The sequence below is a fragment of the Nymphaea colorata genome, chromosome 3, assembly GCF_008831285.2.
Source record: "Nymphaea colorata isolate Beijing-Zhang1983 chromosome 3, ASM883128v2, whole genome shotgun sequence".
In the NCBI taxonomy this organism is placed as follows: domain Eukaryota; kingdom Viridiplantae; phylum Streptophyta; class Magnoliopsida; order Nymphaeales; family Nymphaeaceae; genus Nymphaea; species Nymphaea colorata.
Window position 1 is genome coordinate 20,181,255 of NC_045140.1, and position 15,660 is coordinate 20,196,914.

The following is a 15,660-nucleotide window of genomic DNA, read 5'->3' on the forward strand; positions in this document are numbered from 1 at the left end:
TGGAAGTAGGGAAAAAGACCAAATAAGTGGAGAAAAAAGGAAGCAAGTGCAGGTGGGCTCTAGTGAAAAGCATTTTAGAGTTTATGAAACAAATCATGTCAGTATTGAAGAAGAACTGAACCTATTAGGCCTTGGATGAGTAATGAAGCTTTTCCATGACAAGTCTCGGATGAGTAATGAAGCTTTTCCATGACAAGTCTCGAAATTCTTACCAGTTTGAGAGTTGTAAGGATCTTTACGCACCCACCAGGGTTCGGTTTGCGAGGTAGATTGGCTTAAAAATCTTGAAGCTGATCAAGGACGTATGAAGTTCAATATCAGCATCAGTTCTGTTTCCAAATTGTTATATGGGTGAAGAAATAAATACCAAATAGACGGTCAAGAAGGAGCCTGCACCCAAAAGACAATGAAGGAAGAGGAACATGCATCATATAGGCCTATTTTTATTTAGAAAGCAATTAAAATCAATTAAAAATGAAAAACAAGAAATTGCATTTATCCGAAATCTCAAGTTGCAACAAGTGATTCCGGCTGCAATTTTAGATACATTTGATTCCTCTTTTTCAGCTTGAGGTTGTGGATCGAAGATTTGTTCTGCAGGCGGTCAAGTTCCAATCTAGTGGGCAACCCCCTGGGTAAATTTGCATCCGGAAGAAGAATACAGTTGGGAGTTCCCCAATTCATCAAAGGATCTTTCAAGTTGCTCATATGAACCCATTTGAACGAACTCGGTAGAGCTAGATGTGCTTGACAAATTCCTGTTGGAGTTTAAATTGCCCAGAGCTCTGGTTCCTTCTTGAAAATATGAAAGTCTGGTGCTTTAAATCTGCTCGGATCCAAGAAATGAAAAATCTCTGAAAGTGGCCATTGAACTTGTAGATACAAAAGAGGAATCTCTTAAGTTCTCAACTCCCAAAGAAGGAGTCATATTTCCCTGCTGGTTTGCAGCATTACTAATCCTTTTCAGGTAAAGCCTATATTTCTGCAACGGTAACCATCATTGGTTGTAAGAAATAGAAGTTTCAAGAGGTTTCTTTAGCCAAAAAATAGAAGTGATTCACTATGGTTACTTTTGATTTAAATGCATTCAACATTTACAGAAACATGAGATAACGAGAAGGTATATTTCCTGAAGGTGGCTTTGCATCCTTCTCTCTTGTCGGCTTGTCAACATTCATAATATCAAGTATCCTCTTTGGAGTAGCTTCTGTTTCCACCAAAAATAAACATATAAAAATGGAAATCTGCATTATAAAAGTACTACGTTTTAAATGTATTGTAAGTGCCAATTTTGCAAGAGCACTTACTATCTATTCCCGATTCATTCACAGCAACAACAAATTTCAAGCAAACTCTCCAGACCAGACCACCCTTGTCTTTTTCTGTGTCATGTGGTCCTCATTTTCGTTGCTGTTTTCCTCTTCTTCATCATCTTCTTCTCCTGCATTGTTTCCATCTCTTCGTTTCTTAGCTAGTTTGCAGTTGATATGCGCCTGTCCTGCTGCACTATGTCCCTGTGCACAATCAATGCCATGGGAAAATTTGTTATAGTCATCATCACTGCCCTTCTTTCTACGACCCTTTGGCCCCACTTTCTTCCTTCTGACCACATGTTGCCAAATGTTTCAGTGCTAGTTTCACTGTTGAGTCGTTGACAGACATCATTCCAACAAAATATGTCGTCCAAGAAGTTGCAGAAGCACAGATGCAACAAAAAGCCATTAATCAAAAGAATGGAAATACCAGAGAGAAACTCTGCTAATAGAATTTAACAAACAAGAGAAAAAATCCATTCCCATCCTTCAAGGGGAGAATAGGCTATGCGAAATGGACTTGCATAGCGCAGTAAACAAATGTGGACTGGAATTTTTTCTTGGTTTTTCTCCATAGGCCATCTTCCCCCATAACTGACCACATACTTGCAGGCATCGATAGATAAGACCTTTGAGGTCGAAATTGGAACATCCAGCCGAGTGTTCGGCTCATGACGTACGGCTAGAATGGTGAATTTCAAAGGTGGCGTCATGGCCGATGAGCCCATCCATTTGTGTCAAATGAAAAAAATTTACGGCATAAGAATCGTTAAGCAAGCCATAAGAGGTTTCTGCATCGATGTTCGCATGAAGCATGAGATGAGATGGATTAAAAATTGGCATTGTGACCAAATCTGGAAGCAAACAATGAGAAATTGAGGCCGAGATAATTGATATGAAATTCTTGAGTATATAAACCAACAAGATATGAAGAAAATTTGCAGAGACAAAAGACCTTTGAGGACAAAATCATCGAGGGAACAACGAACAATGTAGGCACATACTTATCACAGGCAGGTCTATTTCTAGCCCTATGAGCTCCAAGAGTTTGAAAGCATGCATATCAGGCACGTGCACGTCGCTCAAAAACAAGATCGAAACTATCTGGGTTTTCCCTCAGTAACTTCAAAGCAGTGATCGCCTGGGAAGTAGGAAAAACCCAGGGTTCAGAAACCAGTCAGACGCCTGATGGATCATCCAGAAACTCCTCAAACGAAACACCTCAGATCCTGAATATAGATCAAAACCACCAAAAATATTTCAGATAAAGAAAAAACCATTGAATTCGTAAATGTACTACACAATTATTCATTCCATTAGTCATACCAAAACAACCAATTCCAGTAACACGAAACATATACGACAGAGCCACCAGAAGGAAGACCAACCATGAGACTGGCAGAGATGCAGCAGAAATTCCAGTAGTTTCAGGCATGTGGGGTCACCATCAACAGCAAGAACCCGCATGCCAAAATTGTCGTCCTTCTCACTTCCTGGGCGATCGTCTAAGTCATCATGGTTGTCCTTCTACAGGCCCTAACTTCTCCCTGACAAGCTCTCTCTCTCTCTCTCTCTCTCTCTCTCTCTCTCTCTCTCTCTCTCTCTCTGTAACTGATGCACCACATCCTCCTCACCCTCCCCCATTCCTCTAATTTTTGAAGTTCTTTTGTTTTCTCAGTGGTTCGATCGATGGGGATTGAGAAATCTTGATATTGAAAAATAGGAGAAGTGAATGTAGGAGAAGAGGATAAATGCGGAGAAATAACGGCCATTGAGCAATCTGTCAAAGGGCAAAGAGTCTCATTTGGCGTAAGAGAAGGGAAATGAAAAGAAGAGATTATATAATATAAATCATTTTCCTTTTTGGACGGATTGGGAAAGAAGGAAAGAAAGAATGTAATACTACTCATTTTTTTTCTTTTCTTTTTAAATCAATGTGTTATTTAATCTTTTATTTATTTTTCTTTTTTTTTTATCTAAATAAGCTTTTTAATCAACTCTTTCCTTTCATGAACCTAGTTGTATACATTTCATAAGAACAGTGACATGACATTGATTTCTTAATTTTAGTTTTCAGGAACAATATTTGGCAACTCTTCCACATCTTCCGTTCTGATAGGAATCGCAGATCCTTCTCTTTAATTTGTATAGTTAATGTCATTTATCAGCTTTCGGATTTGGCCCTCCTTAATCTGTTGAATTTCAGTATGAGGATCCTGATCATCTGATTTCTATCTCTTGTCCTCTTACCTCTGAATCACATTGAATTGGTAGGTTTTCTCAAGGGAATCCCACTTACATCCCTTTATTCATTAATTGCTTATTGTATTGTGTTTTTTTCTAAATATTCGATGAGATAGATTGGTCTTTCCTGAAGCATGGCATGGCATAGCATATAGCATGTAACACAAAGAGTGTTGCTGCAAGAACCACATGATTGGGAAATTGAAATTAAAAAAGAAACTTGGTTCAAAGATTTCAATACCAAATGGTGTTAGTCAAAAGCCTGTTAAAAACAATCTAGTTGATCCTATTTTTGTTTAACTGAACACTTCTACCTAGTCAGGATGCAACTACTTGTGTAGCACTGAATGATGGTTTCTAAAACAGCGAAATTTTGTAGGCTTCCTAGGTTCCTGCACGCCGTAATGGTAGCTGTTAACTTAGAGCTCATGTATCTTTTTAGCTTGACCCTTTAGGCTGCTGACTTAGAACTCATTTTGGGTTTTCTTTTTCTTAATTATTCATGACAAAGAAGTGAACAATAAAGACATCTCATTGACAGTCTTTGAAGATTTGGAGTTGTTATGATGCTATGGTAAGTAGATGGTAAGAAAGAGATTGAAGAAGTGTCGTGTCAAAAACCTTGGATCAAGTCTCAATCCTCCATTCTGCTGACCGAAGAAGAAGGAACAACACATGATCATCAAGAGTGCCTTTTCAGGTTAAGTACTCCTACTGTAGTTGGGATTAGAAAGCTCATATGAAAGATTATGTAGAAGTATTCTTGAAATTCCAAAGATTTAAGTTCGGTAGCACTGGAGCTAAAAAAACTCCTAATAAGTGATTGAGGAGAAAAAAGAAAAGGACCTCTGTAAGAATAATCATGTGAGTAATGAAAATAGGAACTTGTTATACTTGGGCCAGTAAACATACCATCTTGACGGTCAAGAAGCTGGAGCATGCACCCAAAAGACACTACAATGAACAAAGACAAAACTGCATCATAAAGGCCCATTTTTGTTTAAAAAACAATTAAATCTATAAAATTTAAAAAATAAAAATAAATTCTGCGACTTGTGAACTTGTGGTTATTTCAGTGATAGTACAGATTTTAGGGTCGAAGAAGCACACTTGCTATGTGTTGTTTAATAAACAAGCAAGGTAGTGAGAGAAAACAACAGGCCTCCCACGATCCCACGGTACCGGAGAAGCACAATTGCTATGTTTTGTTTAATAAACAAGCAAGGTAGACAGAGAAAGCAACAGGCCTCCCACGATCCCACGGTACCGGAGAAGCACAATTGCTATGTTTTGTTTAATAAACAAGCAAGGTAGACAGAGAAAGCAACAGGCCTCTCACGATCCCACGGTACCGGGACGCAACCTTCCTCACCAGCATTTATGTCAGGTCCTTCATTTCCCTTCTCCCAAACGCCGGTTTAAACTTTTTACGGTCACAAATGGAGGACATTTCCCCATTGTGGAAGTCGAGATTCTAGTAGGAATAATCTTTTAGCTGATCCGAGAAACCAAGGAAAAAGGAACAAAAATATACAAACCGGTCCAGTCTCAACCTGACTCAGAAGGGTGGCTGCACCACCTCAGATGCTAGAACTGCATGCACCACCTGTCACAAAGAAACCGAACTCCATGGAAAGAAGCCATGCTCGTGGCGTGCACATGTCTCTCTCTCCATCAATTTTAGTATTGTGGAGATCATTGAAGGCACTTGGTAGGCATGCTTGTCACTTCCGATCTAATTTAAACCAGCATCCCTGCCTTTGGGTTATGATTCGATTTGATTGAATACCGCCGCCTTCACCACCACCAGCGCCACCACAACCATCGTTGCCAACTGTTCTAATTGACAGAAATGGCTGTGACAAATATGCGAAGTCTGAGGAACAATAGATGGTTGGTGTTCGTTGGTGGGATATGGCTACAAACATTCGGTGGCATTGGCTATCTCTTTGGTATAATCTCTCCACTAATAAAATCATCGCTTGGATACAATCAGAAGCAGATCAGTGCTCTTGGAGTGGCAAAGGACATCGGAGACAGTCTGGGACTCATCCCTGGCTGCCTATCTCATGTCTTCCCGCACTGGGCCCTTCTCTTGGTTGGTGCACTTCTTAATTCTGTTGGGTACGGCATCATTTACCTTGTGGTCTCCCATGAAATCAACTCCCTTCGTTTCTCGATTGTTTGTTTCCTTATATGTTTAGGAACTAGTGGAGAAACCTATTTCACTACTGTTGCTCTGGTTTGTAGTGTCAAGAACTTTCCTAAGAGCAGGGGACCTGTAGTTGGTATGCTCAAGGGGTTCTCGGCTCTGTGTGGTGCAATTTTTGCTCAAATTTATGCATCCATGTTCGTGGGGAATGAGGAGAAATTCATTCTCATGGTGGCTGTTGCTCCTTCTGTTATTGCTCTTTCAACCATGCCTGTTTTAAGGACAGTAGATGGATGTAAAGAGACGTACCCCTTTGATGAGACCATTTTCAATTTCTTCTATGCCGTTTGCCTCCTATTGGCTGCTTACCTTATGTTAGTCGTCCTTCTCCAAGATGTGCTACTGAAGAAACTGATGAGTAACACTGTAAACGAAATTCTTACGGTCTTGTTGGTGATAATGTTGATTTTTCCGTTTGTTTTTTCGGTGATAACCACCTTGAGGAACATGAACGATAGAACTAGGACGGACGAGAAAGGCCAGAATCTCGATTCATGTCTTCTGGTCCGAGCAGAGGAGATGACAAGTGAAACAGAAGATGAAAGCTTCAAAGATGTGAACTTGAGGCCAGAATGCGACAGAAGAGCCGTTCCCCACCAGAGAGCTGACTACCTGTACGCAGTAGCAGAAGGTGCACTTAGAATCAAGAAAAGGAGAGGCCCGAGGAGAGGAGAAGACTTCACTCTCACACAGGCACTAATTAAGGCTGACTTCTGGCTAATGGTTATGTCTCTGATTTTCGCCTCTGGCACTGGTCTAACCATTATAGACAACCTTGGACAGATGAGTCAGTCGATGGGTTACAAAAGTAGCCATGTATTCGTGTCCCTCATGAGCATTTGGAACTTCCTTGGTAGGATTGCAGGAGGTTATGTTTCTGAATTACTCGTACGAAATCACGCCTGTCCGCGCCCTGTCTCCATGATTGTCGCAGAGGTGGCTATGGCAGTTGGACTGATAATATTAGCCATGTCATTAGCAGGATCAATGTATATAGGAACCATGCTTATAGGCCTTGGTCATGGAGTACACTGGGCTGTTGCACCGGCTACTGTTTCTGAAATATTTGGTCTGAAACATTTTGCAACTCTTTACAACTTCCTCACCATGACAAGCCCTACAGGAGCTTTCTTCTTCTCAAGTGCAGTTGCAGGGACCATGTATGATTTGGAAGCTCAGAAACAGCAAAAAAGATACGGTAGATATGGACAAGAGTGTGTGGGAGATTCATGCTTCTTTGCTGCTTACTTGATCATGGCTGGAGTCTGCATTGCTGCATCAGTGTCCAGCCTCGTGTTGGTCTACAGGACAAGAGTGGTTTACAAGAGCATATACGGGAGAACAATGATTTCCGGTCAAGATCAGGCTGGTAAAGAAGAAGGCTTCTTGACAGAATGAGGGAATCAGACCAATCAATTTTTCTTGTATATATAGTCACGATAAAGATTATCAAGTGTGCGCTGCTACTGTTATTGCTCTTGTTACTGTAGTATTTCATGTCGATTGTCGAGTTTTCGACGAAACGAATAGCTTACTTTCGTACATTATCGCAATAGTACGCTCATTTTCCTCACGGATGACGATAGTAGTGGCATTGAGCAACACCTTGCCCAAGTAAACTTAACAATCTCTCTCTCTCTCACACACACACACACACACATGCAGGCAGGTGCAGAGGCAGAGCCAGAAGGAATAATTGCCCGTAGTGTACAAATGTGTGACCACCCCTGCAGAAAAAGTTGATTCATTTGATACAAAAAGGCTGCAAGTGTGTGTGACCACCCCTGCAGAAAAAGTTGATTCATTTGATACAAAAAGGCTGCAAGTGTATATGACCACCACAAATAACAGTTTGACATGGGGGTAGGAAATATAAGATAGACAGAGATGAAGAGACCATAAAACCGGATGACAATGGACACATTTTGTGAATTTCTTAGTCTTTGTAAGTAGTTGATGGACCAAGTCTAGATCCCATCCTAGGCTAGTATGACGAGGCAGCAACCGATTGCATCGGCTACAACAGTTCGCAAGCTGATTTTGAGGAAACGGGAAAAAAAAAAGGGGTGTCTACAGATGTCAGGAATTGGATAAGACTAAAACATGGCTAACATTGGCTGCTACACTTAACAAAACCTCGTCAGTTGTCAAACCCCATCTTCTGTTTGCGCCATCTTGACCAGAATAGCAGATATGGTACACCGGTTCAGCTCTGACTAGATGTGAATCCGCCTTTCAATTTCTTTTGCTATTTGCTTTCTTAACCCTACTATCTGTTGCCAAATCTCAAGCATCTATTATGTTTTGCTTCTGCGAAGCTGTCATTTGATGGATTTGTCAGCTTCGACGGCTTGATGGCAGATAGTTTCTCCATTGCATGTATGAACTTCCTTAGGTGCTTGATGTACTCAGGATAAGTCTCCAAGTTGCAGTGGCCTCCACCCTTTATCCATAGAGGCTCGTACTTCTCCTTGGCAAGCTCCCACAGTCTCTTGCCATGAGAGAAATCAACTATATCGTCCTGAGTTCCCTGTCATAGTTCCGGGCAAAGACGTTACATGCTCGGATAAATAATGTTGCAGTCAAGGTGGTAGCATCCACCTTACGCAGTCTTAATCATGTGGACCAGATTACAGGCAATAAATGGATAACAGAAGTAATAATACATTAAACGAGTCATAACATTACAAATGAATTCAATGGAATGTTAGAGAAGAGTCATGTAGAATATGTAGCGCGTTCATCCATGAGGTTTTGTACTAACTTTAATAGGCACTTCAATATAGAGAAGACTCATGTAGAATATGTTGCAAGTTCATCCATGAATCTTGCTAACTTTAATAGGCACTTTAAAATACAATGAAGGATGGACAGAATTTAATTGAAAGAGAATTCAATCCTGTACAGTCGTAACATTGCTAAATTTCATCGCCTGAGCTACTCACTGGGCCACCTTATTTTTGGCATACCAAGATTCAGTTGCGCTCTTGTAGAGCTGGATCTCTTTAGGATGCGCGCTTGTAGAGCTGGATCCCTTTAAGTTTAAGATTTCAACTTTATCTCTACAACATAAGTTACCTTATATCAACAACCTGTTGGTCAGAGACATCAGACAAGTTCCAGACTTTTCAAATGTCATTTTCTTTTGGATATGTAAACAGAAAAGACAGGATTTCCTCTGTTTCAGGAGCTTTATCTTCTCCGATACCTTCTCGGGTCTCAGACACAGCCATAGCCAGTAAGTTTTGAAAAAGACATACAACTTCACCTACAAGGGTAACATACTAAGATCCTTAAGCCAGGCACTCATGGTTTTGCCACACCTCCAGGGTGTCCAGATGAACCTGGACATATTCATCTGTACAAAGCCTAGGATATTCCATTCTAGAAATACATGGCTAGAGTAAGATCACTACGTCATGTCATGACACTTGGAAATTGGGCATCTCAACACTAATAGCGTATCTCATCTGCATCAAGATGCCTATCCTTCATGCTTCATGTTCTGCATAGATATCTTGTGATTGAAGGCACTATCTCACTAGTGTCTTAACGTTTGTCATTCACATTCATAAAGTCCTGCCAATAACTGGACCTAATAATATGCAACAAAATTTGCACAGGCATATCACTCTAGTCTGTACTCAGGGTTGTGCAGCCATAAGCTCAGAGGTGCCGCCATCATTTTAGACCATCAAGCTCTAAGCAACCAAACTCGGTGCATCCAATGTCCAACTGGTACCACTATCTGCCTTCAAAATTCCACCACCGCCAAGACAAGCATGACTTGTAAATTTGCCTGCTATGTTGTAGACCAACTAAGCACTCAGTACCTAGTACTATCAATCACTGCCAATGGTCCACCATCAATAGCCTTTTGCAGTAACCAACTTAATTTCCACCTCTATACTGATTTCACCATTAGCAATGTAGCATTAAAACCACAATTTGCAGCCACCAAATGTAATTATCATGCAACATCTATGCATACCAGTAACACCACAGAAATTCACTAAGACTGCAATTTTGCCTCTATCAGCATCACCAACAGAGTGACACAAGTTCACTTTTGTGAATGCATTCACTTCCCCCATGTCTACATCTCAGAAAGCCTATTGACCATCTCAAACTTCAACTCCACCTCCCTATCAAGATGTCTAAACACCCAATGACATTTTCTTAGGAGGATATTTTTCATGTTTACAATAACATTGCTATGGTTGCCAGTCATAAATAAAGCGAGAAAAAAAAACACACCCACACAGTCAGACAAACAGTATGTATCTCAAAACCGCCCTTTCTTACTTTATGACCAAATGTACAAAATAGAATGCAAAGGTTGCTGTTTCAGAGGAAAATATTTTGTTTGTGAAATGCACAATAAATCGACCTGAATATATGACACGGTGCTTTCCATGAAACCACCCCAGAGGATTTTACTTGGATGACGTAAAATAATTTTGAACAAATGATTCCCCTATAAGAAAGAAAACTATGTATAAAAGGACAACCTCCTCTTCCCCTCCTTCTCCCATGCACAGAAAATTCAGTTATCCCATATTAAAGAATAACTGGTAAATGTTCCAGCAGATCCATAAGTTCATTTTAAAGGTATACCATCATAACATATAAATGTCTTGAACAGTTAACAATTTCCTGACTTCCCATAATCCACAGATTCCCTCATATTCCTAAAAGTTTTATCCTTGAATTATGTCAAATAATGAAATTTCACTTTTAACCTTGAGAAGATTCAGAATTTCCTGATAAAAATTTAGATGATTATATACCAAGAAATTTATGTGTATTGGACATGCCATCGCATTTTGTGGAAGGCGGAAAAAACATTCTAGAGGTTTTACATAGGCTTGAATTTCAAGGACATAGCACGGGAGATTTGTTAAAGCTGTTTGACAATTCTTGAATATAAAGTTTAGATTGGGAAATTTCTCAATTTTACAAAGGACATTTTGTCTTCAGTTGACAGACAAAGCATCATTTTATAAAGTATTCAATGTGCTAGATAGATACCATAGTTTTAGTATAAAATTCATCAGAAAGTAGAAAAGTAGAACTTTTTTTTTTTCTGAGGCAAATGAATGACTTACTTAGAAGAACCACTTGCTCGATGGATTTGTAATGAAAGAAGTTTGTAACTATTGAAGAAGTTTTACGGCAACGGGGAAAGTTTCACAAATACCTGATTCTTTTCTCTCTATTGGGTACTTCTGCACTTGTACAAGAAAATAAATTTCTTGATTGTGGAGTTATGCATCACATCACATTGTCCATATCAAATGATATATACTGTCCTACAAGAGTAACACAAATTTTTGCTGTAACAAATGGCAGTTCATCTCTCATTAAAGTCGAATAATGTATTCAACTTTCTTTAAAGTAGTATTATTTGCATACGTTGTATGCATGGCCACCCTTGCACTTTCTTCATGAGAATGAATTTAAATGTGCACATGAAACAATAAATAGGAAATTTCACCACTTTCTAAATTCTTGAATGTCAATATGTTCCTGCAGGTCCACTCAGACAAATTTGGCATTGGCTAGACAACCAAGATTCCAATTAAAAGCCCTCATTTACTTGCACAGATATTTGGAAAGGAAAAAAAAAATAGCTTGCCCATGACACCAGACGATATAATAAGAACTCTAGGTATTTATGTTTTGGTGGCACTTAATAGCCAACTTCCTTCTACTGCTGTCTTTTCATGAAACAGGAAGGACCAATAACCTTAGGCACATAAGGTACAAAACATAAATGTCAAAAATGGAAAGCATGCATCATCAACAAACTGTATCCGTGTTACTCTTTATACCTGACCAAAGAAACCATGTATGCAACCAACTAAAACAATTAAGACAGCAACTACTCTTACAGGTTAAAAGATTCTTAGATATACGGGAGGCTTACATGTATTACAAGGACAGGACAGTTGACATGCCGGATCTTGTCAATGTTCTGCAGATAAACCAGGGATTACAAAGTATACACAATAAAGACCACATTCTGTTTTTTAACATATATGAAACATGAGAATGTTGCAGAAGCTGCACTTACCTTGAAGATGTCAAACCAGAAGGTCATCTTGACAGGATAGAGCACACGAATGCCTGACAAGATTGCACTGTGTAGAACAACGGCTCTTAGTTTTGGCAAACGTGCAGCCAAATGTAATGTTGGTCCACTCCCTACCGACTGCCCGTATAGAATAATATCCTCCTGCTTTATTCCATATTCTCTTTTCAAACACTGGTAAACAGCCTCTATATCATAGTACGTGTTAAACTCGGTTGCCTGTAAATCAGGAACGGGACAAAACTTGATCAAAATGAAATATCGACACTGAATCTTTGTAGCTTGAAAAGAACCAAAATTTCAGGTACTTGTATTTTGGCGCGACAATTCTCTCAGATGAACAATCCAACGAACCATCTTAAATCTTACAGATACCTACCTATTTTCCTTTATTTTATTCGCCAAAGAATGAGACCTAGATGGATGTAGCAATATAGAGATTCCTTCGTTTCCTTGTACAGATAATCTATCGAGTTATATAGCCATTCTTCTCAGGCTGAACGAGTAATCCGGCCAAATGAAAAATATACAGAACATAACACAATTTATTTTATTACCTTGCCAGAAGAAGCTCCATACCCTGAATAATCATAACTGCAGAAGAAAAAGAAGGGTCACGTATTCGGTCTAGGAAGAAAGAAAACGAAACGACCAAATAATCGACTTTTTCTAATTCCTGCTATTTGGAAACCAAAAACTAACCCCACAGCACGCATAGGAAATAAGAACCAATTCATCCATATGTTTCCAATCAGGAATACACCAGGCTACCAGATGAAGGAAAAATGACATGAAAAAAGAAATGGGTGTCCCTCAAATCTCACTGAGATAACCAAATTTTTAGCCAAGAGAACCAATAGGTGCATCGCATAAAAGTCCAGTATGACGGTTGGAGAGAGCCGCCCGAAGAAAAGAAGAAAAGGACAAATTACCGCCATCAACAGTGCTAAGACTAATCAATCGAAACAGATCAGAGGGAAAAGGAGAAAAATGAGAGCTACCATGTAAAAGGACTCCGTTGACATAGAGAAACAACAAAACCAAAGAGAAAAGGGGAAACACTGGAAGAAAAATGAACCAGGAAAAGCGGCAATAAAAATTCTATTAAAAATGTCCAAGAAATTGAACAGTTAAATGTCATCTCTGAGTACCACATAATATTGACACGGAGGTGAGTCCTGAGCTCAAAGAAGAGCTCCATCATCTGACCAAGATCGGCTGCATTCCCATGAGAGTACAAGACGGTGAACTTGGCAACTGGGTGCCTCCAGAAGGCCGCAACAATCTTGTTCCCACCCTTGGTTTCCAACATATGAACATCCATGTTCTTATCAGGGGCCACCCCACTGAGAAAGAATTTCCCCTCATCCCTATAGACATCATAGCTTGGTGGGTCTGGTGGAAAGAAGGCAAATCTTGCAGCCACACCAGATGTTACATTCCCCATTAAAATCCAACTCTCATCCCAACCTCTCTCTCTCAAAATCTCTCTCTCCTCCTCCTCCTCCTCCTCCTACTCAGAGAAGAAGAGGAAAACCCATCATTAGGAACCACATAAACCAGATACAAGTGGCACCCTTTCACCGATGGAACAAAAGGGTGGTGGGAATATAGAGATCCGATCTAACATGGTAACAGCCTAACGGGGGTAGATGATCTGTAATTTAAAGACCAAAGGTAGCAAAGAGAAAAATGGATAAGTAGTTTTTCGAGGATTAAAGTAACCCAGATCCCAGGGGAGGCAAGAACCAACGGCCAGGATTTAGTCAAAAAAACTGGTGCAAGTACAGACATTCCATTCTTTTACCACCTCAGTTTTTGCATGGAGTAAATGATGAGAGAGAGGAGGGAGGTCTACCGTGTGCCACCACACCTTCCTAACCAACCACTCCATCCTCACCTTCCTCCCTCCCTCCTTCATCTTCATCTTCTTCCTCTTGTTCTTCTGTGAATGAATGAACATGACTATTTAATTAATGCAGGCCGCCTGTGACATTCCTCATAAGAAACATGGTCCAAGACTCAAACTTAGAGGCGCAGACCAGATTTAACTTTGAACATCATCGAACTTTAGTTCATTAGCAAACTGATATGGATCCTTTCAAAAACTGAAGTTTCATTGAATTTACCAACCCAACCAAATGGATTCAAATGAGTCGGGAATCAAGTGAAGTCCAAGCCGTTGACAACCCCATTCGAAATTCTGCTTGCTGTGACCTTTGGAATGTTTTCATGGCTGCTTTTCTCCTTACTTTCTCGTCTTTATGCATGGAGTTTGCATTAAAATCATGACCTTTGACCTACTTTTCTTTATTCAAGTAAAATTCTTTCATTTGGGGGTCGACCTTTTAATCCAAATCACGTGGTCGATCTCAACTTTTTGAACTTCTGGTCTAAGCTGATAGCCTTTGAAAAATCTACAGGTAAAACTAATAAAAGGGTTCCGATATATTTGATCTCTAGTCTAATTCAAATTCATTTATATCATGAACAAACTTTGATCTGATTGCTAATCCAATCCAGCAAGCAGTTTCATGATCAAGTACTCAAGATTGAACTTGAAGATTTGCCATGGAATCAGACACAGCGGCTTGCAATTCTTAGATCATGTTTTAGTCGAATCTGAACTTTAGGAAATGAAAAATCTGAATCTGATTCCAATTACAAATCCGATTATAGTGGAACTGCAGAAAGACTAGATTCAATCCAAATTCATACAGCTAAATTCCTGTCTTTAAAAATAAGATAAGAAGAGCTGGACTGTGGATGATATTCTCCCTTTGTTTTTATCGTGTTCAGCTTTTCTAAGGTATCAAAAGATTCAAAATAGCCAGCGGACTGGAATTTGGACTTCCTTCAGAGACAATTACCAATCAGCCCCTCATCGGTATCAGTATCTGCATGTGGAGGTGACATGTCCAAGACACCAATCTTCACCTGCTTCAGTATTTCATCTTCCAGGCAATCCTTTGGGCTTTAGGGGTTTTGGTTCGGATACCCAGATTCGCCTTCACTGGATCTGATTCCGATACCCTGCTACAGGGTCTGGTCAACATCCTGCTTGGATCTGGATATTTTGAAAATCATAATCCAATCTAATTCAAATATACACAATATATATATCCAACAACTCAGGTACAAGCATCTTTGAAACTCGTAATCAGGAGTTGCGAGTAAATCAAAGTTGAGCATGTAGATGTGATTTGCGTAGTTAATTTGATAGGAATCACCACCAAGATAGGTGGAAGTAGTCCAACTTGTTGATAGAGATGCGTATTTGGCAAATTTTATAAATTTGAGTCTAAAATTAATGCTTAGAAAACACAACCCAAGAATCATTCCTTCTCATATAAGTGTGCAAATACATCTGCTTGGCCAGATTTGATTTGGTGAAAGCAACTTGCGGCTACGAGATCTGAGAACATAGAAGTGATTGTAAATAGGTTTTCCCTAGATGCCAATTTCCTCAAGTGGCGGGCCGAACACCGTGTCCAGAACGTGCATTCTTCGAACTGGAAACATGGTTAAGAGTCCATCAAAACTTGCCAAGAAGATTTTTAACTTTATCTTGTTATACTCAAGAAAAATCTTGTCATTTAAAACCCCTAAATGATATTTGTGACAAATGGTTTTTATTAAGAAGATTAAGGAAGTTAAGTTCTAATGGAAATTAAGAAAACGTAAGGATATGTAATCAGAGTTTCCAACAGATTTGAAAAGGTTTATCAAACATAGTAGGTGAAAAAAATAATTCTTAGGAGAAAAAAAAAAACATAGCATCACCGACACATGCAGTG

General features: G+C 39.6%; 3 protein-coding genes across 3 annotated transcripts; 1 reads left to right on the forward strand and 2 right to left on the reverse strand.

Moving 5' to 3' along the window:
• Nucleotides 1-475: 475 nt before the first annotated feature.
• LOC116250378 (two-component response regulator ORR24-like) lies at nucleotides 476-3,611 on the reverse strand. The gene is given in 7 exon segments (XM_050076796.1): nucleotides 476-1,207; nucleotides 1,308-1,349; nucleotides 1,352-1,613; nucleotides 2,070-2,167; nucleotides 2,318-2,399; nucleotides 2,401-2,473; nucleotides 2,704-3,611. Coding segments are annotated over 7 exon segments (747 nt in total). The 5' UTR covers nucleotides 2,781-3,611; the 3' UTR covers nucleotides 476-1,094.
• Nucleotides 3,612-4,572: 961 nt separating this feature from the next.
• Nucleotides 4,573-7,270, forward strand: LOC116250379 (protein NUCLEAR FUSION DEFECTIVE 4-like). Its single transcript, XM_031624008.2, has one exon. The coding sequence runs from the start codon at nucleotides 5,410-5,412 to the stop codon at nucleotides 7,165-7,167; it is 1,758 nt and encodes a 585-aa protein (XP_031479868.1). The 5' UTR covers nucleotides 4,573-5,409; the 3' UTR covers nucleotides 7,168-7,270.
• A 227-nt stretch (nucleotides 7,271-7,497) lies between these two features.
• Nucleotides 7,498-13,635, reverse strand: LOC116250691 (uncharacterized). Its single transcript, XM_031624514.2, has 5 exons — nucleotides 13,015-13,635; nucleotides 12,421-12,457; nucleotides 11,846-12,082; nucleotides 11,699-11,746; nucleotides 7,498-8,299 (listed from the first exon to the last, which is right to left on the reverse strand). Exons 1-5 carry the CDS (start codon nucleotides 13,308-13,310, stop codon nucleotides 8,039-8,041), a joined length of 879 nt encoding a protein of 292 aa, XP_031480374.1. The 5' UTR covers nucleotides 13,311-13,635; the 3' UTR covers nucleotides 7,498-8,038.
• Nucleotides 13,636-15,660: the final 2,025 nt, after the last annotated feature.